The 27500-nt window shown below is 38.7% G+C and overlaps 1 protein-coding gene across 1 annotated transcript in view; it reads right to left on the reverse strand.

Annotated features, from left to right (window-relative positions):
- Window positions 1–27500, reverse strand: part of LOC106085066 (lachesin) — a 515032-nt gene that overhangs the window by 156962 nt on the left and 330570 nt on the right. The window contains exon 4 of the mRNA XM_059364763.1: window positions 26887–27103. Within this exon, the coding sequence (XP_059220746.1) occupies window positions 26887–27103 (217 nt within the window). The remainder of the gene's footprint in view (window positions 1–26886; window positions 27104–27500) is intronic.

The following is a 27500-nucleotide window of genomic DNA, read 5'->3' on the forward strand; positions in this document are numbered from 1 at the left end:
ACTTGCGACCTCTAGAGGCTCAAGAAGTCAAGATCCCAGATCGGTTTATATGGCAGCTATATCAGGTTATGGACTGATTTGAACCGTACTCAGCACATCTGTTGAATATCATAACAAAACACGTCTTGCGAAATTTCAGTAAAATCCGATAAGAATTGCGCCCTCTAGAGGCTCAAGAAGTCAAGTCCCCAGATCGGTTTATATGGCAGCTATATCAGGTTATGAACGGATTTGAACATTACTTGGCGCAGTTGTTGGAAGTCATAGCAAAACCCGTCCTGCAAAATTTCATTCCAATCGGATAAGAAATGCGACCTCTATAGGCTCAAGCAGTCAAGACCCGAGATCGGTTTATATGGCAGCTTTATCAGGTTATGGACCGATTTGAACCATACTTGGCACAGTTATTGGACATCATAGCAAAACACGTCGTGCCAAATTGCAATCCAATCGGATAACAATTGCGCCCTCTAGAGGCTCAAGAAGTCAAGTCCCCAGAACGGTTATATGACATCTATATCAGGTTAATTACCGATTTGAACCAAACTTGGCACAGATGTTGGATATCAAAACAAAATACTTCGTGCAAAATTTCATTCAAATCGGCTAAGAATTGCGCCCTCTAGAGGCTCAAGAAGTCAAGACCCAAGATCGGTTTATATGGCAGCTATATCAAAACATGGACCGATATGGCCCATTTGCAATACCAACCCACCTACATTAATAAGAAATATTTGTGCAAAATTTCAAGCCGGTAGCTGTACTCCTTCGGAAGTTAGCTTGCTTTCGACAGACAGACGGACGGACGGATATGACTAGAACGACATAAAATGTCGCAACGATGTGTTTGTGTGTTCCTTATAGACTCAGAAACGGCTGAACCGATTTTCTTCAAATTTTCACAGATGGTACATATTGACCCCGTGGTGAAAATAGGGTACTACATTTTTTGATATCTGAAGGGGGGGCGGACCCTCCCCCTTACTCTAATTTTGAGAAACGCCAGATCTCGGAGAGGGGAAGTGCGATTTAAACGAAATTTTGTGTGCTCTCATATAGTACCCTAGAAATAAAAATTTGGTATCCAAATTTCGGATGGGATACCTGGGGGGGCTGCCCCACCCTAAACCCTACCAAACATATATTTAGATCAATCGAGACAATATGGGACTCAAATGAAAGGTTTTTGGGATATGAAAACGTATCTGATATCCAATTGTCGGACCAAGTGTTAGGGGGGCCACCCCAACCCCCAAAACTACCCTAATCGGACATATTTACCGACCATGGCAATATGGGACTCAAATGAAAGGTATTTACGAATAGAATACGAATCTGATATCGAAATGTGGGACCACGTTTCTGGGTGTCCACCCCTTCCCCAAAACACCCCCCAAACAGGATTTATTTACTGACCATGGGAATATGGGGCTAAAATAAAAGATATTTGAGTGTAGAATTAGAATCTGATATCCAAATATGGGACCAAGTGTTTGAGGGGCCGTCTCTCACCAAAAACACCCTCAAAGGGGACAATTTTACGACCATAGCAATATGGGGCCCAAATGAAAGGTCTTTAGGAGTAAAGCACTAATCTGATATCAATATTCGGGACAAGTGTCTAAGGGGCCACCCCACCCCATAACACCACCCAAATAGGAAGTATTTTCTGACTATTGCAATATGGGGCTCAAAGAAGAGGGTTTTTAGAGTATAACAGGAATCCGATATATATTTTCAAGGCCAACTCACTGAGTGGTCGCCCATCCCTCAAAACATCCCCAAGCCGGTCATGTTTGCCGACTATGGAAATATGGGGCTCAAATTAAAGGTATATGGGAGTAGACCATGTATCTGATATCAAAATTGGGGGCCAACTGTCTAGTTGACGTCCCACCACCATTACAACCCCCAAATAGGACGTATTTGCTCACCAAGACAATTTGGCTCCTAAAGAGAGTGGAACTAAATATTCATAGTTTTTAGGGGCAATACCCCAAACTTTTTTGATATCCAATTTTGCGGCCAATGGCAATATGGGGTTCAAATAAATGATATATAGATATATGAGAACAGAACACGTTGCTGATATATTTTCCGGGCTTAGTGTTTGGGGGACCACCCCAATCCCCAAAACACCCCTAAATCGGGCATATTTACCGACCATGTCAATGTGGAGCTTAAGTGAAAGGAATTGGGCGGTAGAGCAAGAATTGATACTCACTTTCGGGACCAATTTTCTGGGGGTCAACCCCCTTTCCCAAAATACCCCACAAACACCAAGTTTTTAGTGACCATCGCAATATGGGGCTCAAATAAAGGTATTTCGGAGTAGAATACGAATTTGATATCCAATTAGGGCATCATCCCTTTCCCAAAACACGCCCAAAGGAAAAAAGATCACAATCTTAGACTTTGTTAAGATCACCTTCAAGTACCCGCAGTAAGCAATACCTATACAACACATCAATCAATTGGGTTAAAACCACTGTTGTCACACTGGGCCCCAAAAAGGTCCTTAAATGTTGCCCATTGATAATTACATAAGCCTTGTGATTTCCACTTTACTGCACACAAAATTGTATTCGATTTCACATATGGAGAATATTTGTTACAAAGCCAGCCATTGATTGCCTTTTAAAATATATGCATAAAAGAAGCCAAATTGACATAAACAAATATTTTCTATTTTTTTGCTTATGCCAAAAGGGAAAAAGCACAAAAATTCAAACAAATTTAATATTTCATGTGAAAATTCAAATAGTCAGTCGTACCCACATAAGAATGTATGTGTGTATGGGTGAACACTCGTGCAAATCCTTGCAACTGTTGGCAATTGTATAACACAATTAAATTTCCATTTAACTTTGGGAGACATTTAAAATTGCATTAGAGTTCTCCTGCATAGAATCAGATGAAATTGTCAGTCGACACATACATATATGGACAACTACACACACACACACACAACTATAATCGCATATATAGACACATTTAGTTTTCTATGAAAAATTCAGACGTATGGCCATAGGTAAAGATGGATGAATGTTAAAATAAACTGCATAAGAGAATTATGCAAGTAAATATGTGAAATATGCAGCCGGGCCGAATCTTTAAAACGCACCACCATGGATATAAGAACATACATTCATCTAACTCACATATTTTGCGAATTTAGATGAAAAAAAATTAGCATTTAAAAACTAGTAAGAGCGTGCTAAATTCGGCTGGGCCGAATCTTATATACCCTCCACCATGGATCACATTTGTCAAGTTCTATGCGCGGTATCTCTTTCTAGGCAAACAGAGAATATTGAATAAGAACTGTTATGCTATGTGAGCTATATCTAGTTATAGTCCGTTTCGGACCATAAATGAATGCTGAATGTTTGTAGAAGTCATTGTGTAATATTTCAGTTCATTCGGATAAGAATTTCACCTTGAAGGGGCTCAAGAAGCATAATCGGGAGATAGGCTTATATGGGAGCTGTATCAAGCTATTGATCGATTCAGACCATATTAGACACGTATGTTAAAGGTCATGAGAGAAGCCGTTGTACAAAATTTCAGCGAAATCGGATGAGAATTGCGCCCTCTAGAGGCTCAAGAAGTCAAGATCCCAGATCGGTCTATACGGCAGCTATATTAGCGACTTGCACCATACTTAGCACAGTTATTGGAAGTCATAAAAAATCACCTCATAAAAATTGCATTGACATCAAAAGAGAATTGCGCACTCTTTAGGCTCAAGAAGCGAAGATCCAAAACATGGACCGATTTGGCCCATTTACAATTCCAACCGACCTGCACCAATAAAAAGTATTTACGCAAAATTTTTTAGCGGCTAGCTTTACTCCTTCGAAAGTTAGCGTGCTTTCGATAGACAGACAGACGGACATGGCTAGATCGACTTAAAATGACATGACGATCAAGAATATATGGTTGCCCAAAAAGTAATTGCGGATTTTTTAAAAGAAAGTAAATGCATTTTTAATAAAACTTAGAATAAACTTTAATCAAATATACGTTTTTTACACTTTTTTTGTAAAGCAAGCTAAAAGTAACAGCTGATAACTGACAGAAGAAAGAATGCAATTACAGAGTCACAAGCTGTGAAAAAATTTGTCAACGCCGACTATATGAAAAATCCGCAATTACTTTTTGGGCAACTCAATATAAACTTATGGGGTCTCCGACGCATATTTCGATCTGTTACAAACAGAATGACGAAATAAGTATACCCCCATCCAATGGTGGAGGGTATAAAAATTTATAAGATATCAAATCAAGTCACGATTGGGCAATATATGAGCATATTTACTTTATTTTCATGGGTTGGGATTGTAAATGGGCCAAATTGTTCCGAGCTTAGCTCCCATATAAACCGATCTCCCGATTATACTTCTTGAGCGTCTAACGAGCCCAATTTTTATTCGATTTGGCTAAAATGAATTTTCCTATAACTTTCAACATTCGTGCCAAGTATGGTCTGAATCGGTTTATAATCTGACACAGCTCCCATATATTGTAAAATGATCGCCCGATTTTGCTTTTTAAGCCTTAAAGGGCGCCTTTTATACCCACCACCATTGGATGGGGGTATACTAATCTAGTCATTCCGTTTGTAACACCTCTAAATATTGATCTAGGGCCCCATAAAGTGTATACATTCTTGATCGTCTCGACATTCTGAGTCGAACTAGCCACATCCGTCCGTCCGTTTGTCGAAATCACGATAGCCTTCAAACGCGTAAAGCTAGCCGCTTGAAATTTTGCATAGACACTTCTAACTATTGTAGGTCGTTTGGTATTGCAACTAGGCCATATCGGTTCAGATTTAGATAAAACTCCCATATAAGCCGATTTCCCTATTTGACTTCTTGAGCCATTGGAAGCCGTAATTTTCATCCAATTTGGCTGAAATTTTGCACATAGAGTTCCGTTATGATTTCCAACAACTGACATATGTACGGTTCGAATCGGTCTATAACCTGAAATAGCTCCCATATAAACCCATCTCCTGATTTGACTTCTTGAGCCCCTGAAACCCTTAATTTTCTTTCGATTTGGATGAAATTTTGCACGTAGTGTTCGGTTATGACTTTCAACAACTGTGCCAAGCACGGTCCAAATCGCTCAATAACCAGATATAGCTCCCATAATTTAGCAGAATCCATGGTGGTGACTTCCCAAGATTTGGCTCGGCCGAACTTAGCACGCTTTTATTTGTTCTTATACCCACCACCGTAGGATAGGGGGTATATTCATTTAGTCATTCCGTTCGTAACATATCGAAATGTCAAATTCCGACCCTACAAATATATATACTTCGGATCGTTGTAAAATTGTAAGACGATTTAGCGATGTCCGTGTGTCTGTCCCTCCGTCTATCCGTACGTCTGTTGTAATCACTCTACAGCCTTAAAAAATTGAGATATTGAGCTGAAATTTGACACAGATACGTCTTTTTGATCCATGCTGGTTAAGTTTTTGAACGGGCCAAATCGGACCATATTTGGATATAGCTTCTATATAGACCGATTTTCCGATAAAGGGTCTAATGCCCATTATAACCTAATTTTTATTCGATTTTACTGAAATTTAAAACAGTGAGTAGCTTAAGGCTTCTCGACATATATAAATATATAGCTGCCATTTAGACTGATCTCCCGATAAAGGGTCTGAAGCCCATAAAAGCTTTATTTATTACCCGATTTCGCTGAAATTTACAACAGTGGGTTATTTTAAGCCTATTGACATCTTACTTAAATATGGATTAGATCGGACTATATTTAGTTATAGTTGCCACCGTAGCGCAGAGGTTAGCATGTCCGCCTATGACGCTGAACGCCTGGATTCGAATCCTGACAAGACCATCACAACAAAATTTTCAGCGGTGGTTTTCCCTCCTAATGCTGGCAATATTTGTGAGGTACTATGCCATGTAAAACTTCTCTCCAAAGAGGTGTGGCACTGCGGCACGTCGTTCGGACTCGGCTATAAATAGGAGGCCCCTTATCAATGAGCTTAAACTTGAATTGGACTGCACTCATTGATATGTGAGAAGTTTGCCCCTGTTCCTTAGTGGAATGTTCATGAGCAAAATATGCAATATATGCCATATAGTCCTATCTGCCGATAAGGGGACTGAAGCCCATAAAAGCTTTATTTTTTTAACCGATTTCGCCAAAATTTGTTTTTTTCAGCCTCCTAACATCCGACCTAAATATTATTCAGATCGGACTATATTTAGTTATAGTTGCCATATGGTCCTATCTGCCATTATGGGCTTCCCATAAAAGTTTTATTTATTACCCGGTTTCACTGAAATGAAAGAGTGAGTAAGTGAGCCTCAAGATATTCGACCTCAATATGATTCAGATCGGTTTATAATTGGATATATCTGCCAAAGAGACAATATTTTGTTCTACAAAATTGATTAGTGACATATATATTAGACCACTCAATGTCCATGCCGAATTTGGGTGCTTAAATTATCCAATTTTCACCGGATCGGGACGAAATGGGATTTACATATGTACTCGAGGTGGTGGGTATCCAAAGTTCGGCCCGGCCAAACTTAATGCCTTTTTACTTGTTTTATGCAGATTAAATTCGAAGATGGGCTTTATCGGACTATATCTTGCTATAGCCCCAGATAGACCGGTTTGCCAATGGAAGGTCTTGGCCCAATAAAAGCCACATGTATCATCTGATTTTGCTGAAATGTGGGACAGTGAGTTGTATTAGGCCCTTCGACATCCTTCTTCAATTTGGCTCAGATCGGTACAAATAGCTGCCGTATAGACCGATCTCTCGATTTAAGGATTTGGGCCCACAAAAGGCCTATTTATTGTCCGATGTCGCCAAAATTTGGGACAGTGAGTTGTGTTAGGCCCCTCGACATCTTACTGCAATATGGCACAGATCGGTTCAGATTTGGATATAGCTGTCATATAGACCGATCTCCCGGTTTTAGGTTTTGGGGCTATAAAATTCGGATTTATTATCCGATTTCGCCAAAATTTGGGACAGTGAGTTGTATGAGGCCTTCGACATACTTCTGCAATATGGCACAGATCGGTGCCATATAGACCGATCTCTCGATTTAAGGTTTTGGGCCCATAAAAGGCGCATTTATTGTCCGATGTTCCCGAAATTTGGGACAGTGAGTTATGTAGGCTTTTCGACATCCGTATCGTATATGGTTCAGATCCGTTTATTTTTAAATATAGGTAATAAAAAGACCAATAGTTTGTTCTACAAAATTGAACAATGACTTGTAATTATTAGACCGTACTTTATTTGGACCAAATCGGACCACATTTCGATATTGCTCGAATTGGGGTAAAATTATGCATTGTTACCGGTGGGTTACATACATACTCGAGGTGTATTATTTTATTTTATTTTATTATACCCTCCACCATAAGATGGGGGGTATACTAATTTCGTCATTCTGTTTGTAACTACTCGAAATATTCATCTGAGACCCCATAAAGTATATATATTCTTGATCGTCGTGACATTTTATGTCGATCTAGCCAAGTCCGTCCGTCTGTCCGTCCGTCTGTCCGTCCGTCTGTCCGTCCGTCTGTCCGTCCGTCCGTCCGTCCGTCCGTCCGTCTGTCTGTCGAAAGCACGCTAACTTCCGAAGGAGTAAAGCTAGCCGCTTGAAATTTTGCACAAATACTTCTTATTAGTGTAGGTCGGTTTGTATTGTAAATGGGCCATATCGGTCCATGTTTTGATATAGCTGTCATATAAACCGATCTTGGGTCTTGACTTCTTGAGCCTCTAGAGTGCGCAATTCTTATCCGATTGTGATGAAATTTTGCACGACGTGTTTTGTTATGACATTCAACAACTGTGCCAAGTATGGTTCAAACCGGTTCATAACCTGATATAGCTGCCATATAAACCGATCTTGGGTCTTGACTTCTTGAGCCTCTAGAGTGCGCAATTCTTATCCGATTGGAATGAAATTTCGCAGGACGTGTTTTGTTATGATATCCAACAACTGTGCCAAGTATGGTTCAAATCGGTTCATAACCTGATATAGCTGCCATATAAACCGATCTTGGGTCTTGACTTCTTGAGCCTCTAGAGTGCGCAATTCTTATCCGATTGGAATGAAATTTTGCACGACGTGTTTTGTTATGATATCCAACATCTGTGCCTAGAATGGTTCAAATCGGTTCATAACCTGATATAGCTGCCATATAAACCGATCTTGGGTCTTGACTCCTTGAGCCTCTGGAGGGCGCAATTCTTATCCGATTTGAATGAATTTTGGCCCGACGTGTTTTGTTATGATATCCAACAACTGTGCCTAGTATGGTTCAAATCGGTTGATAACCTTATATAGCTGTCATATAAACCGATCTTAGGTCTTGACTTCTTGAGCCTCTAGAGTGCGTAATTCTTATACGATTTGAATGAAATTTCGCACGACGTGTTTTGTCATAATATCCAACATCTGTGCCAAGAATGGTTCAAATCGGTTCATAACCTGATATAGCTGCCATATAAACCGATCTTGGGTCTTGACTTCTTGAGCCTCTGGAGGGCGCAATTCTTATCCGATTTGAATGAGTTTTGGCCCGACGTGTTTTGGTATGATATCCAACAACTGTGCCTTGTATGGTTCAAATCGGTTGATAACCTGATATAGCTGTCATATAAACCGATCTTAAGTCTTGACTTCTTGAGCCTCTAGAGTGCGTAATTCTTATACGATTTGAATGAAATTTCGCACGACGCGTTTTGTCATAATATCCAACATCTCTGCCAAGAATGGTTCAAATCGGTTCATAACCTGATATAGCTGCCATATAAACCGATCTTGGGTCTTGACTTCTTGAAATTTCGCACGCCGTGTTTTGTCATGATATCCAACATCTGTGCCAAGAATGGTTCAAATCGGTTCATAACCTGATATAGCTGTCATATAAACCGATCTGGGATCTTGAGTTCTTGAGCCTGTAGAGGTCGCAATTATTATACGATTTGCCTGAAAGATTGTACGACCGATTCTCTCATGACCGTCAACATACGTGTTTATTATGGTCTGAATCGGTCTATAGCCCGATACAGCTCCCATATAAATCGATCTCTCTATTTTACTTCTTGAGCCCCCAAAGGGCCCATTCTTATTCGAATTGACTGACATTTTACGCAGGTCTCCAACATATAATTTAATTGTGGCCCAAACCGGACCATATCTTGATATCGCTCTGATAGCAGAGCAAATCTTTTCCTGTATGCTTTTTTGCCTAAGAAGAGATGCCGTGAAAAGAACTCGACAAATGCGATCCATGGTGGAGGGTATATAAGATTCGGCCCGGCCGAACTTAGCACGCTTTTACTTGTTTTTTTTTAGTTTTTTTTTTTTCGTCTCTAATTTTACCACCCACACTTATACACTGCCACAAGCTATTCTATGCAATCATCTGCACATGAATTCATTCGTGCACACTCACACACACTCAGACACATATCCAGCAAATCTGTGTTTGTATGTGCGGAGTGAAAGAGTGATATATAATCAGATTTTAAGGTTGAGTAATTTGACATAACATTTGTCATATGGACTGAAAAATTTATTGGATACTACACAACAGAGTGATTTTTTATTAACAAAAGCAAAAAAATAGTGCAAAAAAGAAATCCCAAAATAAAACGTCAACTGCAATAAAGTTGTTGAATGCATTTTTTGTGAAATGTCAGCGATTTGAATTTTGTTGGAGAGAGTGGCTTTATGCCATGTTGGTCAGTTGAGGGCTTGGCGTAAAATGATTAATAGAAATGTTGTGCTCTACATTTATTGTGATTGAGGGGAAAGTTTGTGTGATTGAGTTCATAGAAAAGCCATCAGGGGATTTAAATGATGGGGGAATATACATTTCAAACTAAGCCTTGAACCATAAGCAAAAATGGTTTTAAACACTAGCATTTAGGGTAATAAGTTTGAAATTTAAAATTTTCTGCTGAATATAATAGCCATTTAGTACGCCTAAGTATTTTGAACAAAAACTAGAGATACGTAGCATCATGTTAAGTGCTGCAAAACTGAAACGTTTGCACCCCTCACCATAGAAGAGTGTAAGGCAGGACGCCAGACTTACAACTATATTTCGAGGTTTTTCAAATGTTATGCCAATTTTAAAAAACCTTCACATTCCAAATTCCAATTAATCTTGTCACCATCTCTTTGAACAAATATTTGTCTACTGTTGCATTTCCACCATCTACCCTTTCGTTGCATTGGCGTTATTTGCTTATTATGCCTCTATTGCACAAAGCATATATGAAACCATTGGGGAAATTTAAAGCAACACCCATACAATCCCAAAAGTGAATGTGGCTACCCACAAAAAAATCAAGTTCGATATAAGGGAAACAACTGCTTGAAGCCCCAGAGACAAGCCAGTACAAAAAGTTGGATTTTTTATGTGTGTGTGTGTTTGTGTGAGTGTGTGTGTGAATATGCAGATTTTCCTGGTTTTGAAGGAAGTACAAAAAACTAAAAATATTTTTCTGTTGAAAAACACTCAAAAAAAGTTTGCAATATGGTCTGTCTAAACGTTTTTTGCCCTTACGATGATTGGAAAAACCAAAAACTATCATAACTAGTGCCAGTGAGCGTTAAGGTATGTACATTAAGGTGGGTCACTTTGTTCTTATAAACCGAAAATTCGATTTTAATTTTTGACCCATGATTTCTTGGGCGAATTTTCTTAGAATTCGTCGTAGATGTCGATTTTGATAATCGCTTGTATCTAAATTTTTGGCTTTTTGGTACCTAACAAATTGACCAGCCCTAATGTACATACACTCACATTCTACAATACTCGAATGGCTACTTTGATGGTGTGGAATGGACTTACATAGAGCGATTGCGATATGAAAGTAGATTATCTCTAAAAAATTAAACATTTGATCAAAAACAAGTAAAAAGGCGTTAAGTTCCGCCGGGCCGAATCTTATATACCTTCCACCATGGATCGCATTTGTCGAGTTTTTTTCCCGGCATCTCTTCTTAGGCAAAAAAAAAAGGATAAAAGAAAAGATTTGCTCTACTATTAGAGCGATATCAAGATATGGTCTGGTTCGGACCACAATTAAATTATATGTTGGAGACATGTGTAAAATGTCAGCAAATTCAAATAAGAATTGCGCCCTTTGGGGGCTCAAAAAGTAAAATAGAGAGATCGATTTATATGGGAGCTGTATCAGCCTATAGACCGATTCAGACCATAATATAACACGCATGTTGATAGCCATGAGAGGATCCTTCGTACAAAATTTCAGGCAAATCGGATGATAATTGCGCCCTCTAGAGGCTCAAGAAGTCAAGACCCCCGATCGGTTCATATGGCAGCTATATCAGATTATGAACCAATTTGAACCCTATTCGGCACATTTGTTGAAAGTCATAATAAAATACGTCATGCTAAATTTCAGCCAAGTCGGATAAGAATTGCACCCTCTAGGAGCTCAAGAAATCTAATCGTGCAAAATTTTATTCCAATCGGATAAGAATTGCACCCCCTAGAAGCTCAAGAAATCAAGTCTCCATAGAGGTTTAAATGACAGCTATATCAGGTTATGAACCGATTTGAACTATACTTGGCACAGTTTCTGGATATCATTACAACACACGTCGTGCAAAATTTCATTCCAATAGCTTAAGAATTGCGCCCTCTATAGGCTCAAGAAGTCAAGACCCAAGATCGGTTTACATGGCAGCTATATCAGGTTATGAACCGATTTGAACTATACTTGGCACAGTTTCTGGATATTATTACAACACACGTCGTGCAAAATTTCAGTCAAATCGGACTAGAATTGCGCCCTCTAGAGGCTCATAAAGTCATGACCTAAGATCTGTTTATATTGCAGCTATATCAGGTTATTGACCGATTTAAACCATACTGGCCACTATTATTGGATATCATAACAAAACACTTCGTGCAAAATTTCATTCCAATTGAATAAGAAATGCGCTCTCTAGAGGCTCAAGAAGTCAAGACCCAAGATCGGTTTACATGGCAGCTATATCAAAACATGGACCGAAATGGCCCATTTACAATACCAACCGACCTACAATAATAAGAAGTATTTGTGCAATTCTGCTCAATATCTTTATTTTTAAAGACTGTAGCGCGATTTCAACAGACAGACGGACCGACATGGCTAGATCTTCTTAACGGAGGCCACCGTAACCTCTGCGCTACGGTGGCCTCTATTTTGACATCGCCATTAATATCTTCCAATGAAGGTCCTTATTCAAGTCTACTTCAACCACATGAATATTCCCACGAGTCCTCGTGGTTGGAGTTTTTTTTATTTGCTCGTGGAGTTTCTCTGTTTTTAAAGGCATACTCCTGAGTAGAGAACTATGTTACCATTTATCCTTACTCCATTACCATTTATGGAGGACACAATGTATGTCACAGTTTCAAATCATATATCCTACAGATGTAGCAAATGTTGTAGATATCCACTTTAGACATGCAATTGGAGCAAACTAAGAAACATATGCCTTGGTGTATTAGGGTGGAAATAACAAAAAGGAGGGAAACACTTTGCAAATTGAAATCAGTAAGGAAAGGCAAAAGTCAGGGGGTATCGACTGTATAATACCCTGCACCTACCCTATAAGCAAAAAGTGGGAGCTACATATAATTCGGAACCTATTTTGATGGACCTCGGCGGATGTTTTCAGATGGGCTATTAAACAATTCGTATCAAATTTGGAGCAAATATGTTCAAAGTGTAACAAGTTAAAAGCATTAAGTTCGGCCGGGCCGAACTTTGGATACCCATCGCCCCGGGTATATATGTAAACCCCCTTTCGTCACAATCCGGTGAATATTGGATAACTTATGCACCAAAATTCGGCACTTACATTGAGTGGTCTAATAAATATAAGTCACTGTTCAATTTTGTAGAACAAAATAATGGTCTTTTTGGCAGCTATATCCAAATATAAACTGATCTGAACCATAAAGGAGACGGATGTCGAAAAGCCTAACATAAGTCACTGAGTCAAATTTCAACGAAATCTGATAATAAATGCGCTTTTTATAGGGCCAAGACATTAAATCGAGAGTTCCTTCTATATGGCACCTTTAACTAAATCTGGATTGATATACAAGTAACATTTTCAGATAATAAATCTGTTTTTATGGAATGAAGACCCTAAATTGGAACAACGGTCTATATGACAGCTATATCTGTATAGTCTGATCTGACCCATATTTGGGTCGAAATATTTCACCAAAATCGGATAGAAAATAAAGCTTTTATGGGCTTCAGATCCTTTATCGGGAGATCGATCTATATGACAGCTATATCTTAATATAGTCCGATCTGAACCATATTTAAGTCGGATGTTGGGAGGACTTACTCTACTCACTGTTTCGAATTTCAGCAAAATCGGTTCAAATATAAAGCTTTTATTGGCTTCAGACCCTTTATCGGGAGATCGGTCTATATGCCAGCTATATCTTAATATAGTCCGATCTGAACCATATTTAGGTCGAGTGTCAGGAGGGTAAAAATAACTCACTGTTTTAAATTTCAGCGAAATCGGTGGAAAGTTTTTATGGCCTTCAGACCCTTTATCGGGAAATCGGTCTATATGGCAGCTATATCCAAATCGGAACCTAAAAAGCCAAAGCCAGAATGTCGGGAGTCCTAAAACAACTCACTTTCCCAAATTTCGGCGATATCGGACAATGAATGGGTCTTTTAAGGGCCCGAAACCTTAAATCGGGAGATCGGTCTATATGTCAGCTATAATCAAATCTGGAGCGATCTGGGCAAAATTGAAAAATGATGTGAAAGAGCCTAACGCAACTCACTGCACCCAATTTCGACGAAATCGGAAAATAAATATGCCCTTTATGGGCCTAAGACCAAAAATCGAGACATCGGTCTATACGGCAGCTATATCCAAATCTATACCAATCTGTGCCATATTGCAGAAGTACGTCGCAGGGCCCAACTCAACTTACTGTGCCAAATTTCAGCGACATCGGACAATAAATGCGTCTTTTATGGGCCCAAAACCTTAAATCGAGAAATCGGTCTATATGACGCTATATCAAAATCTAGACCGATCTGCGCCATATTGCAAAAGTATGTCGAAGGGCCCAACTGAACTCACTTCTCCAAATTTCGGCAAAATGGACAATAAATGCGCCTTTTATGACCCCAAAACCTTAAATCGAGAGATGGGTCTATATGACAGCTATATCCAAATCTGGACCGATCTAGGCCAAATTGAAGAAAGATTTCGAAGAGCCTAACACAACTCACTGTCCCAAATTTTATCGAAATCGGAAAATAAATGTGGCTTTTATGGCCCAAAAACCTTAAATCGTGAGATCGGTTTATATGGCAGCTATATACAAATCTAGACCGATCTGTGCCATATTGCAGAAGTATGTCGAAGGGCCCAACTCAACTCCTTGCTCCAAATTTCGGCAAAATCGGACAATAAATGCGCCTTTTATGGGCCCAAAACCTTAAATCGAGAGATTGGCCTATGTGGCAGCTATATCCAAATCTGAACCGATCAGGGCCAAATTAAAGAAAGATGTCGATGGGTCCAAGGCAACTCAGTGTCCCAAATTTCAGAAAAATCGGACAATGAATGTGGCTTTTATTGGCCTAAGACCCTAAATCGGCGGATCGGTCTAGGTGGGGGCTATATCAAGATATAGTCCGAAATAGCCTATCTTCGAATTTAACCTGCTCGGGGACAAAAAAAGAATCTGTGCAAAGTTTCCGCTTAATATCTCTTTTTTTGCAGATTGTAGGGTGATTTCAGCAGACAGACGGGCGGACACGTCTAGGTCGTCTTAGATTTTTACGCTGATCAAGAATATATATACTTTATAGGGTCGGAAATAGATATTTCGACGGGTTTCAAACGGAATGACAAAATGAATTTGCCCCCATCCTTCGGAGGTAAGTATAGTTACCTAAAAATCTATAACACTATGTTTGTACAAGTTAAACTCACTTAGGACGAGTGTACATTAAATAGCCAAAGATTTGAAATCGAAGGGTTGGACTAAACAAAAAAAAAAACTTATGGTGAATATGGTTAAATCCATGATCTTTACTCAGGTTGAGTAAAAATTTCTTAAATGGTAGTAAAATTAACTTCTTTTGAAAGAAAACTTACTTACTATGAGTGTAGATTAAATAGTTCATAGTTTATAACTCGGGTGGTGTAAGTAATTCATCTTAGCTATTTAATTTGGATGAAAAGGTATTTAACTTAATGTGAGTAAAAACATATTGACCTTGAAGTTAAATTTACTAGAATTTATGACTAAATGTTCTTCTGCTGTGCTATAGATCGAGAGTATTGAGAATCTAAACGTTGTATGAAAAAAAAACGTCCTCCAATTGCACCTTGCGAAAATAATGATGTTTTCAACTATTTGAAATATCAATTTCTTTGGTTTCAGTTCATATTTTACTTGTTAAAACTACGAAATAAACTTAAATTAGGTAAACAAATTTTGCCATTAATTGATTGTGGGCGGCAAGCAAATATTGCATTTATAAAGACGTCCCTCAATTGGAAGTCGAAGAGTTGGTCTAAACATTCACAAAAAAACTTATCATAAATATGGTTTAGTTCATTATATTTACTCAATTGAAGTTAAAATAACTTAAAGGGTAGTAACATTATATGTATACAGGTAAAACTCATTTACTATGAGTGCATATTAAATAGCAAACGTAGGGAAATTGAAGGGTTGGTCTAAACACCCGAAAAAAACTTGTAGTTCATTATTGTTATTCAGATTAAGTAACAATTTCTTTAAGGATAATAGAACTAATTTTGTATAAGAAAAACTAATTTATGTGAGTTTATGTGAAATTGTTATTGTTTTCTTAAGCTAGTTAATTTGGACTGAGCAAGGACTTCCTTTAATCTGAGTAAAAACTTATTAGATTTGACGATTAATTTTCTAGAATTTATTACTAACTAATCTTAGAAAAAGCTTTACGATTGATCAAAATTTTTGGGAAACTAAATTTTGTAATAAAATAAATATCCTCCAATTGTGCACCTTGCACCTTGCAAAGTGTTAGCAAATGACGCAATTTTCATCAATTTGAAATTTTAATTTCTTTGCTTTTAGTTCAAATTTTACTTGTAAAAAGTACAAATTATAATAAAATTTAGTAAAAAATTGTTTTGCCATTGATCGATAGCAATGCGGCAAATAAATATTGTATTAATAAAGAAATTCATTAAATTTTCAGTTTTTTACCATTTCAGGCTCTTTCTTAGTTCATTTTAAACTTGTAAGAAGTACACATTGAACTTGAACTAAGTAAAATATTTTTTTGTTTTTTAGAAATTGGTGCAACAGATTTTCAAGCTCATTTTTCGTAACTTTTAATATCTAAATATTTTTTTTTTGTGATTTATCCCCTTTTGCTTTTTACCCACCCCTCTTAAAGCCAAGAAGCAAGCATAAATGTATGGAAGTTTTAGTAAATGAAGCAGTTTTCAACAATTTGCGATTTCAAATTCTTTGCTTTCAGTTCAAATTTTACTTGTAAAAAGTACAAATTGTAATAACATTTAGTAAAAAATTGTTTTGCCATTGATCGATTGTGGTGCGGCAAATAAATAATGTATTAATAAAGAAATTCATTTATTTTTCATCCTCTTTTTTAGTTCATTTTAAACTTGTAAGAAGTACAAATTGAACTTGAACTAAGTAAAATATTTTTTTGTTTTTTAGAAATTGGTGCAACAGATTTTCAAGCTCATTTTTCGTAACTTTTAATATCTAAATATTTTTTTTGTGATTTATCCCCTTTTGCTTTTTAGCCAAATTGATGAAGGATGTCGAAAGGCCTAACACAACTCACTGTTCCAAATTTCAGCAATATCGGATAATAAATGTGGCTTTTATGGGCCTAAGACCCTAAATCGTAGGATCGGTCTATATGGCAGCTATATCCAAATCTGCACCGATCTGAGCCAAATTGACGAAGGATGTCGAAGGGTCTAACACAACTTACTGTTCCAAATTTTGGCAAAATCGGACAATATATGCGCCTTTTATGGGCGCAAGACCCTAAATCGAGAGATCGGTCTATATGGCAGCCATATCCAAATCTGGACCGATCTGGGCCAAATTGAGGAATGATGTCGGAAGGCCTAACACAACTCACTGTCCCAAATTTCAGCAAAATCGGATAATAAATGTGGAGATTATGGGCCTAAGACCCTAAATCGGCGGATCGGTCTATATGGCAGCTATATCCAAATCTAAACCGATCTGAGCCAAATTGACGAAGGATGTCAAAGGGCCTAACATAACTCACTTTGAAAAATTTCAGCAAAATCAGATAGTAAATGTGGTTTTTATAGGCCTAAGACCCTAAATCGGAGGATCGGTCTATATGGCAGCTATATCCACTGATCAAAAAAATATATACCTTATATTTAGGTCTGGAAATGGATATTTCGATGTGTTGCAAACGGAATGACAAAATGAATATACCCCCATCCTTCGGTGGTTGGTATAAAAATCAATTTGTGTTTTTTTGTAGGTTTGTTTGTGTGTCTACTGAACCGGTTTTCTTCAAATTTTCATAGATTGTGCATACCTGAAGGGGGAGCGGACCTTCCCCTTTACAGTAATTTTCAGAAACGCCAGATCTCGAAGATGGGTGGTGCGATTTAAGACAAATTTTGTGTGCTCCCTTGTAGTAACCTACAAGCACAAATTTGGTATCCAAACTTTGCAAGGGGTACCTAGGGGGGACGCCCCACCCCCAAAACCTACCTCATGTATATATACCCCAATCACGACAATGTGGGACTCAAATGAAAGGTATTTAAGATTGGAAAGCAATTCTTATATCTAATTGTCGGACCAAGTGTTTGGGGGACCACCCAACCCCCAAAAACCCCCAAAATCGGACATATTTACCGGCCATGGCAATATGGGACTTAAATGAGAGGTATCTGCGAGTAGAATACAAATCTGATATCCAAATGTGGGGGTCCACCTCTTCCCCAGAACACCCCCCAAAGGGGACAAATTTACGACCATAGCAATATGGGGCTCAAATGAAAAGTCTTTGGGAGTAAAGCATGAATCTGATATCAGTATTCGAGAAAAAGTGTTTATGGGCCACCCAAGCCCATAGAACCACCCAAATAGGACGTATTTGCTGACCATTGCAATATGGAGTTCAAATTAAAGATATTTTAGAGTAGAGCAATAATCTTATATACATTTTCAGGGCCAAGTCACTGAGTGGCCCCATCCCTCAAAACAGCCCCCAAAACGGTCATGTTTCTGGACTATGGAATTATTAGGCTCAAATGAAAGGTAATTGAGAGTAGACTACGAATGTGATATCAACATTCGGGATCAACTGTCTAACCGACGTCCCACCAGCAAATAGAACGTACTTGCTCACCATGACACTTTGGGTCTTAAAGAGAGTGGAGCTCGATATTGATAGTTTTTAGGGCCCATACGTATTTGTTATCCAATTTTGAGGCCAATGGCAATATTGGGTTCAAATAAATGATATTTGATTCCCCTCCCCAATCTGATATATATTTTCAGGGACATATTTACCTATCAGTGGGTCTCAAGTGAAAGGTATTGGAGAGTAGAGCACGAAATTGATACCCACTTTCGAAACCAATTTTCTGGGTGTCTACCCTTTCCCCAAAAACAAACCACAAACAGCAATTATTTACTGGCCGACGCAATATGGGGCTCAAATAAAGGTATTTGGGAGTATAAAACGAATTTGATATCCAAAAGTGGGACCATGTATTTGGGGCACCGCCCCTTCCCCCAAATAGTAAAAATTTGCCGACCCTGGTAATATGTGGATCATATGAAAGTTATTTGAGATTTGAAAACGAATTTAATAAACAATTTTGGGCCCATGTGTTTGGGGGATGGCCCAGCCCATAAACTTCCCTTAAAACAATGGCAATATGGGGTTTAAAAAATGGTTTTTTAAGGTAGAGCACGATGCAAATATTTTTTCAGGGCTATGTGTCTGTGGGGGGACCACCTCACCCCACAAAACATCCCTAAACTGGTCATACATATCTACCGATCTTGGCAATTCGGGGCTCAAATGAAAGGTATTTGGGAGTAGGGCACGAAATTCATATCCACTTACGGGACCACGATTCTGGGGGTCCACACCACCACCCCCTTAACCCACCAACCACCACCATGGGGGATGTTTTGTGGGGGACCACCTCACCCCACAAAACATCCCTAAACTGGTCATACATATCTACCGATCTTGGCAATTTGGGGCTCAAATGAAAGGTATTTGGGAGTAGGGCACGAAATTCATATCCACTTACGGGACCACGATTCTGGGGGTCCACACCACCACCCCCTTAACCCACCAACCACCACCATGGGGGATGTTTTGTGGGGGACCACCTCACCCCACAAAACATCCCTAAATTGATCATACATATCTACCGATCTTGGCAATTTGGGAATCAAATGAAAGGTATTTGGGAGTAGGGCACGAAATTCATATCCACTTACGGGACCACGATTCTGGGGGTCCACACCACCCCCTTAACCCACCAACCACCACCATGGGGCACTTCTCACTACCAAGATCCATATGAGAATATCGGGCTTCAATAATAAAGCTAAAATTAGTTTTTAAAATCCAAACTTAAATGACCATAAACCCTCCGAGCGAATTCATAGACGAATAATGATCATATAGAATTCAGATAAAGGCTTTTATATTGTTATAGTGTTTCTCAACCTATTGGGTTGCCCAAAAAGTAATTGCGGATTTTTCATATAGTCGGCGTTGACAAATTTTTTCACAGCTTGTGACTCTGTAATTGCATTCTTTCTTCTGTTAGTTATCAGCTGTTACTTTTAGCTTGCTTTAGAAAAAAGTGTAAAAAAAGTATATTTGATTAAAGTTCATTCTAAGTTTCATTAAAAATGCATTTACTTTCTTTTAAAAAATCCGCAATTACTTTTTGGGCAACCCAATATATACACATACTATTTTCGTAGCATAGTATTTCACTCAAAGCTCTTTAATTGACAAAAAGAAATATTCAAAAAATAATATTTTGTTCCATATAAAGTAAAAAAGGCGCTGCAGAACGTTCCCTGTCCAGCTAGTTCTTAATATTTTTACCCTAATGTATTTAAATTTATATTCAACCTAACTGTTGCTTTACATTGCCTCTCTTGATTTGTCATATGTTTACATATCATACATACCACCAACTAACGGTCTACAGCAGTCAGTTCCTGTTACACCTATGCAAATATGTATCTTAAAGTTATTGCCTCGATTCTCACACACACATACACACATACTAGCACTAATTTAAGAACAATTTGACAAGCAAATAAAAACGAACCAGCAGTCTGTTGTAGACTTTCCCAGGGAAAGCAAGCAAATTAAACTGCTGCACTTGAGGTTTGCCAAATATTAGTTCTAATTGTGAATCTTGCGTAGCAAAAGAGTGGGGGAGAGAATGGGATTTTAAGTTGTCGCAGGTACTAGACAGACATTTGGGACAGGTAGAGTTAACATGCTCCAAGTTAGTTAGAGCTGCGTTATTGGGTTGCCCAAAAAGTAATTGCAGATTTTTTAAAAGAAAGTAAATGCATTTTTAATAAAACTTAGAATGAACTTTAATCAAATATACTTTTTTACACTTTTTTTTTAAAGCAAGCTAAAAGTAACAGCTGATAACTGACGGAAGAAAGAATGCAATTGCAGAGTCACAAGCTGTGAAAAAATTTGTCAACGCCGACTATATGAAAAATCCGCAGTTACTTTTTGGGCAACCAAAAGTATTATAGGTCTGACAACTGTAGTATATGCCCAATGTATGACGCGCGGTCTAAACCCCCAACTTTTGCCAATGGCTCTCTTGCAGGTGTATAGGGCAAGAGTTGCCTTTCTTGCCCTTTCCTAATTGTTAGATTTAAAGTTTAATGTCCTGTCCAGCAAAACAGCCAGGTATTTTGCGCTATATGTATATGGAACTTTATCTCCACCCAAGGAGATAGGTTCCACTGTAGGCAACTTGTATTTCCTGCTGAAAAGAACTACTTCTGTCTTAGATGGATTCGTACCCAGACCACTTTCGGTAGCCCATTTTGCTGTTACATGTAGAGCTTCCTTAAGTATATCTCTTAGAGTGCTGGGAAACTTTCCCCTAACAGCAATTGCCATGTCATCAGCATACCCGACCACTTTTACGCTTTTTTCTTCCAGAGACAGTAATATATTGTTAATGGCTATATTCCAAAGTAGAGGAGACACCACACTTCCTGGTGTGGTTCCTCTGCTGACTCATATTTTCAGATCCACAGATCCCAGATGTGTCGCTCTACGAAACGCCTTTCGGACTCGGCTGAAAAAGTCCCTTAACATTGAGCTAAAAATTCAATCGGACAGCACTCATTGATTTGGGAGTAGTTTACCCCAGTTCATTAAAAGAATGTTCATGGACAAATTTGCATTTGAAATTGGTCATTGTCGTTGTCAACTTCTTCAATAACAAATGTTTGGCTAAAAGACTGAACTGGTTGCAATACCTTTCTTCTCTACTTTAAGCTTAGTTTATGAACAATTTGTTTTAAAGTTTATTAAGTATGCTCACCTTTCAATTGTAAGTGTCTTAATCTTCATTAATCGAATATAAATATCTCTTTCTTTAAATTGACTCCTGTTGCTTAAAAAAAAGTATTCTTAGTTTCTGTTATGCTCCAGGATTTCTCAACTCTTTAATCTGCAAGCATGCAAATCATTGCTACCATCCACTAGTATATGTGTAAATCTTCTGTTAGCTTACTAAGGGATGACGTTGATATGTCAACTTTAGAACCGGAAGAAGAACAAATACTGTCATTTCCTCCTACAATGACATTACTCTTAGAGAGGCAAACAAAGAAGAATGAAATTGAAGAGAAAATGGAAAAAAAACAAACCCGTAGTAATGGTAAACGAACGCAATGGATACAAAAATAATGTAATTCAGTAGTAAAGAGTAAGAAGAGATTGAACTGGAGGAAGAGTATAGCAAAACTAGACAACAACAGGACAACTTTTTGCATGAAACTTTCTTTAAAAATAACATTTCTATGAAAATTCCACCAAAGGCAACATTTTTAAGAAATTTTCCATAAAGGCAAATTTTCTACTCTCCAAATGCAAAATTTGTATGCAATTTCTCCAAGGGCAAAATTTCTACAAAACAAGTCAAAAAAATTTTCTACACACAAGTCCAAAGTGCCTATAGGACTTTGGTCTGTTCATCCTTGTATTTATATTTCGTATTTAAGTGACCATGGTGGCGTATGATGTATGGTATACGTGGGCATTATAATCGCATAGTAATCATACACACCCATGGCCAATCAATTTAATTTAAAAACAATTTTTAATGGTTGGTCTTGCGTCAGGGGTTCTCTTTAAAATATGATGTGTAACGAACTCTGTGGCATGTCTTCTTCCAGTCGATCATAACCGTAGACTAACCGCATATTTCGGACACATATATAGTACGAAAATGGGTACTATTTAAAGAGCCGTACTATTTAAAGAGCCGCTCGAAATACAAGTCCTGAAGAAAAACTTTTGGAAAATTGAACCGGAAGTGGGAGAAATAGTACGTTTAGTACCGAAATTGGTACTATTTGGTACTTTCTTTATAAATTGAACTAGAGCTCTGAATTTTGGAAATTAGGTACACTATGGCAACCTTAATTGGGTAACTAGAAGGAGTTTTGGAAATTTATACATTTAGGTACAAAACAAGGTACGAAAATGGGCACTATTTGCTCAGGGCAAACGGAAAGGGCTAGAAGAATCTTTTTGAGCTCAAATAGAAGAGTGTCTCGAAAAAGCAAGTCCTGAAGAAAAAAAAATTGGAAAATTAAACCGGAAGTGGGAGAAATAGTACGTTTAGTACCGAAATTGGTACTATTTGGAACTTCCTTTGTAAATTGAACTAGAGCTTTGAATTTTTAGAACTTAGATACCCTATTGGGTGACCTTAATTGGGTGACTAAAAGAGTTTTTGGAAATTTATACAATAAGTTACAAAACGAGGTACCAAAAAACTACAAAATGGGTGAACTTTGTACAAGGAGATGGGATAGAGGTAGAATTTCGAAATTTGACTTAAAAGACATCTGGTTCAAAATTATGATCGTCATACAGCTCCCATAAAAAACCGATCTCCCGATTTTGCTTCTTGAGTCCCGAATCGGACTATAACTTGGGATAGCTCCTCCTCCATCCTTATTCATTGCAAATTTTGCCCACAAACATTCCACTAAGGAACAGGGGCAAACTTCTCACATATTAATGAGTGCAGTCCGATTGAATTTTAAGTTCAATGATAAGGGGCCTCCTTTTTATAGCCGAATCCGCAAGGCGTACCGCAGTGCCACACCTCTTTGGAGAGAAGTTTTACATGGCATAGTACGTCACAAATGTTGCCAGCATTAGAAGGGGAAACCACCGCTGAAAATTTTTTTTGTTGTTCTCGCCAGGATTCGAACCCAGGCGTTCGGCGTAATAGGCGGACATGCTTACCTATGCGCCCCGGTGGCCTCCGATGGTCCTTATTCATTATTCTTTGTTTGCCTAAAAAGAGATACTGCGCAAAGAACTCGCCTAATGCGACTATGGTGGATGGTATAGAAGATTCGGCCCGGCCAAACTTAGCACGCTCTTACTTGTTGCCCATAACACGCTCCTAAGTCGGTTCATGTCTTGTATCGGGTACCCTCCTAAGTAATGGTGACTGTTAGCCGCCAGAGCCGGGCAATGGCATAGGAAATGCTCCAGCGTCTCATCATCTTTACCACATGCCCTCACATGCTATCAATTTTGCTTAATTGAGCTCATATGTGTCCTGTTATGACACCGAATGCAATACTGACCCCATTCTTACTTCTTTTGAGTAATAGCCCCGTCTTATCATGATCTAGATCTTGCCATAGGATTTTGGCCGTTCTACCGACTGTCTCCCTGTTCCACAGTGTTACATACGCATTTGTTGCCAAAGCCCTTAACTCGGACTGCGTCACTCCGAAAGGCTTCCGAAAGCTTATTGGTGGCAGTCCTCTAACCTTCACTGTCAAATCGTCTGCTTTTTCATTTTCTCTTACTCCGCTTTGGACCGGCACCCAAACGATGCGACGTACACTCCAAAATTGTAGGTGACCTTACTGTCCTAGTTGCTATTTCCCTCCACCATACCACCTCAAGCATTCCGTGATTGCCCGAATCTTCGCCTGTAGGACCTATTATGGTCAGGCAGTCTAAAATAGAATTTCAGTCCTGGTTTGTCAATGTAGACCCCCAGGCCCACTCTATCCTCTAGCTTTGATTCATCTGTAAAGCATGATCTTCCAAATGGCATTACCATGTTTCCGTCAATCCAAGACTGTGCCGCCGGCAGTAGTACTTCGCACTCGACATCAAGTGTGGTCTCAGCTATCCGATCGGAAACCTCTTCTATTCCTTTTTCGATTCATATCGTCACCTCGATTATGCAGCGATGGTATGACTTCTTCCTATACTCTATCCATTCTCCCATAGCCTCGGTGGCTGATGCTCATCTCAGCCTTAATATCAGATTGGTAGTTTTTATACCCACCACCGAAGGATAGGGGTATATTCATTTTGTCATTCCGTTTGCAACACATCGAAATAACCATTTCCGACCCTATAAAGTATATATATTCTTGATCAGCGTAAAAATCTAAGACGATCTAGACATGTCCGTCCGTCTGTCCGTCTGTCTGTTGAAATCACGCTACAGTCTTTAAAAATTGAGATATTGAGCTGAAATTTTGCACAGATTCTTTTTTTGTCTATAAGCAGGTTAAATTCGAAGATGGGCTATATCGGACTATATCTTGATATAGCCCCCATATAGACCGATCCGCCGATTTAGGGTCTTAGGCCCATAAAAGCCACATTTATTATCCGATTTTGCTGAAATTTGGGACAGTAAGTTGCTTTGAGCCCTTCGACATCCTTCGTCAATTTGGCTCAGATCGGTCCAAATTTGGATATAGCTGCCATATAGACCGATCCTCAGATTTAGGGTCTTAGGCCCATAAAAGCCACATTTTATATCCGATTTGGATGAAATTTGGCACAGTGAGTTGTGTTAGGCCCTTCAACATCCTTCGTCAATTTGGCCCAGATCGGTTCAAATTTGGATATAGCTGCCATATAAACCGATCCTCCGATTTATGGTCTTAGGCCCATAAAAGCCACATTTATTATCCGATTTTGCTCAAATTTGGGACAGTGAGTTGCGATTAGCCCTTCGACATCCTTCGTCAATTTGCCCCACATCGGTCCAAATTTGGATATAGCTGCCATATAGACCGATCCTCCGATTTATGGTCTTAGGCCCATAAAAGCCACATTTATTATCCGATTTTGCTGAAATTTTGGACAGTGATTTGCTTTAGGCCCTTCGACATTTTTCTTCTATTTGGCTCTGATCGGTTCAGATTTGGATATAGCTGCCATATAGACCGATCTCTCGATTTAAGGTTTTGGGCCCATAAAAGGCGCATTTATTGTCCGATGTCGCGAAATTTGGGACAATGACTTGTTTTGGGCCCTTCGATATTTGTCTTCAATTTGGCTCAGATCGGTCCAGATTTGGATATAGCTGCCATATAGACCTATCTCTCGGTTGAACAATGACTTGTACTTATAAGCATTTGGTCTAAATCGGATGATATCTATAGAGCTGCTATGGGGCATAAGGTATGAATTTTTCACTGGATTTTGACGAAATGTGGTTCACATATATACCCGAGGTGGTGGGTATCCAAAGTTCGGCCCGGCCGAACTTAACGCCTTCTTACTTGTTTAAGGGTCATATTGTTTCGATCGTCCCACATGCCTTGATGGGGGATTTCTTTCCGGTTGTTCCGATACACAGATATTATTTCGCAATATAATACCAAATTCGTACTCAACTCTCAAATATATTTCTCTTTGGGTCTTATATTGCCCCGATAGTTCCATTTGACCGTTTAAGGTTGTTAAAACAATCCCAAAATTTTTGCGCCAAATTCCCATATCATTCTCTTCCAAATACCTTTTACCATTGAGACATTTTGTGTCAATCGGTTTATGTGCGCGCCTATCGGCCCATATGCCCTAATAGGATTTTGAGCTGAAAGCGGCCCTACCGGTACTTGGTCCCCAATATTTTAATCAGATTCCAAACACCTTTCATTCGAGTCCCATGTTGTCCACATGCTCATTTAGGGGGTTATTTGGAGGATAGATAGAGGTTATATAGTGCCAGAGATACCACCACGCCGGGAACTCCCTGTTTCACTCTACGCTACTTCAACTTCTTATCCCTAAAGTCCACACAGATAATTCGCGACCCAGGTCTGACTGAAAGGACGTGCTGGTGATGTTCTCAAATAGTTTGGCATGACTAAGCTCTACACGCTACACATTTAAATTCGACTCTCGTACACATTTAGGTAGTTTATAAACTTAAGGTACCTCTCCTAGGGTTTCAAAGGGACCTTTGCACATGATTTTCTCCGTTTTATATCGATTTTATCTTAATTTATATGTGAAATCAGATCAGAATAAAACAACATGTCTTGATGCTGATTACTCATAGATTTGGTTCCGTATAAGTTGACCGCCAGTTGGCAGCACTTAAACTACTAAATATAACCCATTCCATGCTTTGTTCTTGTCTTAATAGCAAAATTTTCATTTCTTTCTCCACACAATAAAAACATCAACCATATACCGCTGTTCTTTAAGTTTTTGACTTACCAACAACCTTCACAAAGCCATATTGTGTTTTGGCCGTCACCGTATTTATTTGGCACATATACCTTCCCCGATCCTCCTCCTGGACATTGTTGATGTGCAGGAACCATGTCCGATGTTTGTCATGTTTATCATGTGTGACACTAATGCGGGGATTACGTGTAATTACATGATTATGTACCGTTAGTATGGCACTCTGCTCGAAATGCATCCACGCCACCTGTAATTAGACAAAACACAAGACAAAGAGAGAGAGAGAGAAAGAGAATGAAAGAGAGCCATCATAATGGGGAATAACATGAAAACCACAGGCGTTCAAAGACAAAAGGCAAAACACATTAACAAACAGAAAGGGAGAAAATAAGAAAACAAAGCAAAAGGCCTATGGCAGCATTTGAGGAATGTTTTCAATGCTGTATGGGAAATCCATGCAATACCAAAACAAACTTTTAAGCCTTCTGGGACATTTGCTATATTATATGATATGCTTAGAATTTTCCTAATTTATTATTATCAACGAGTTTTTTGTTAGATCCCCACTAATGTCTTTCTCATAATTATATTTATAACATATATGAAACGTCAAACAATCGATAACAATTTGCCATGACACAAAC

This window comes from Stomoxys calcitrans, chromosome 3 (genome assembly GCF_963082655.1).
Source record: "Stomoxys calcitrans chromosome 3, idStoCalc2.1, whole genome shotgun sequence".
NCBI lineage: Eukaryota > Metazoa > Arthropoda > Insecta > Diptera > Muscidae > Stomoxys > Stomoxys calcitrans.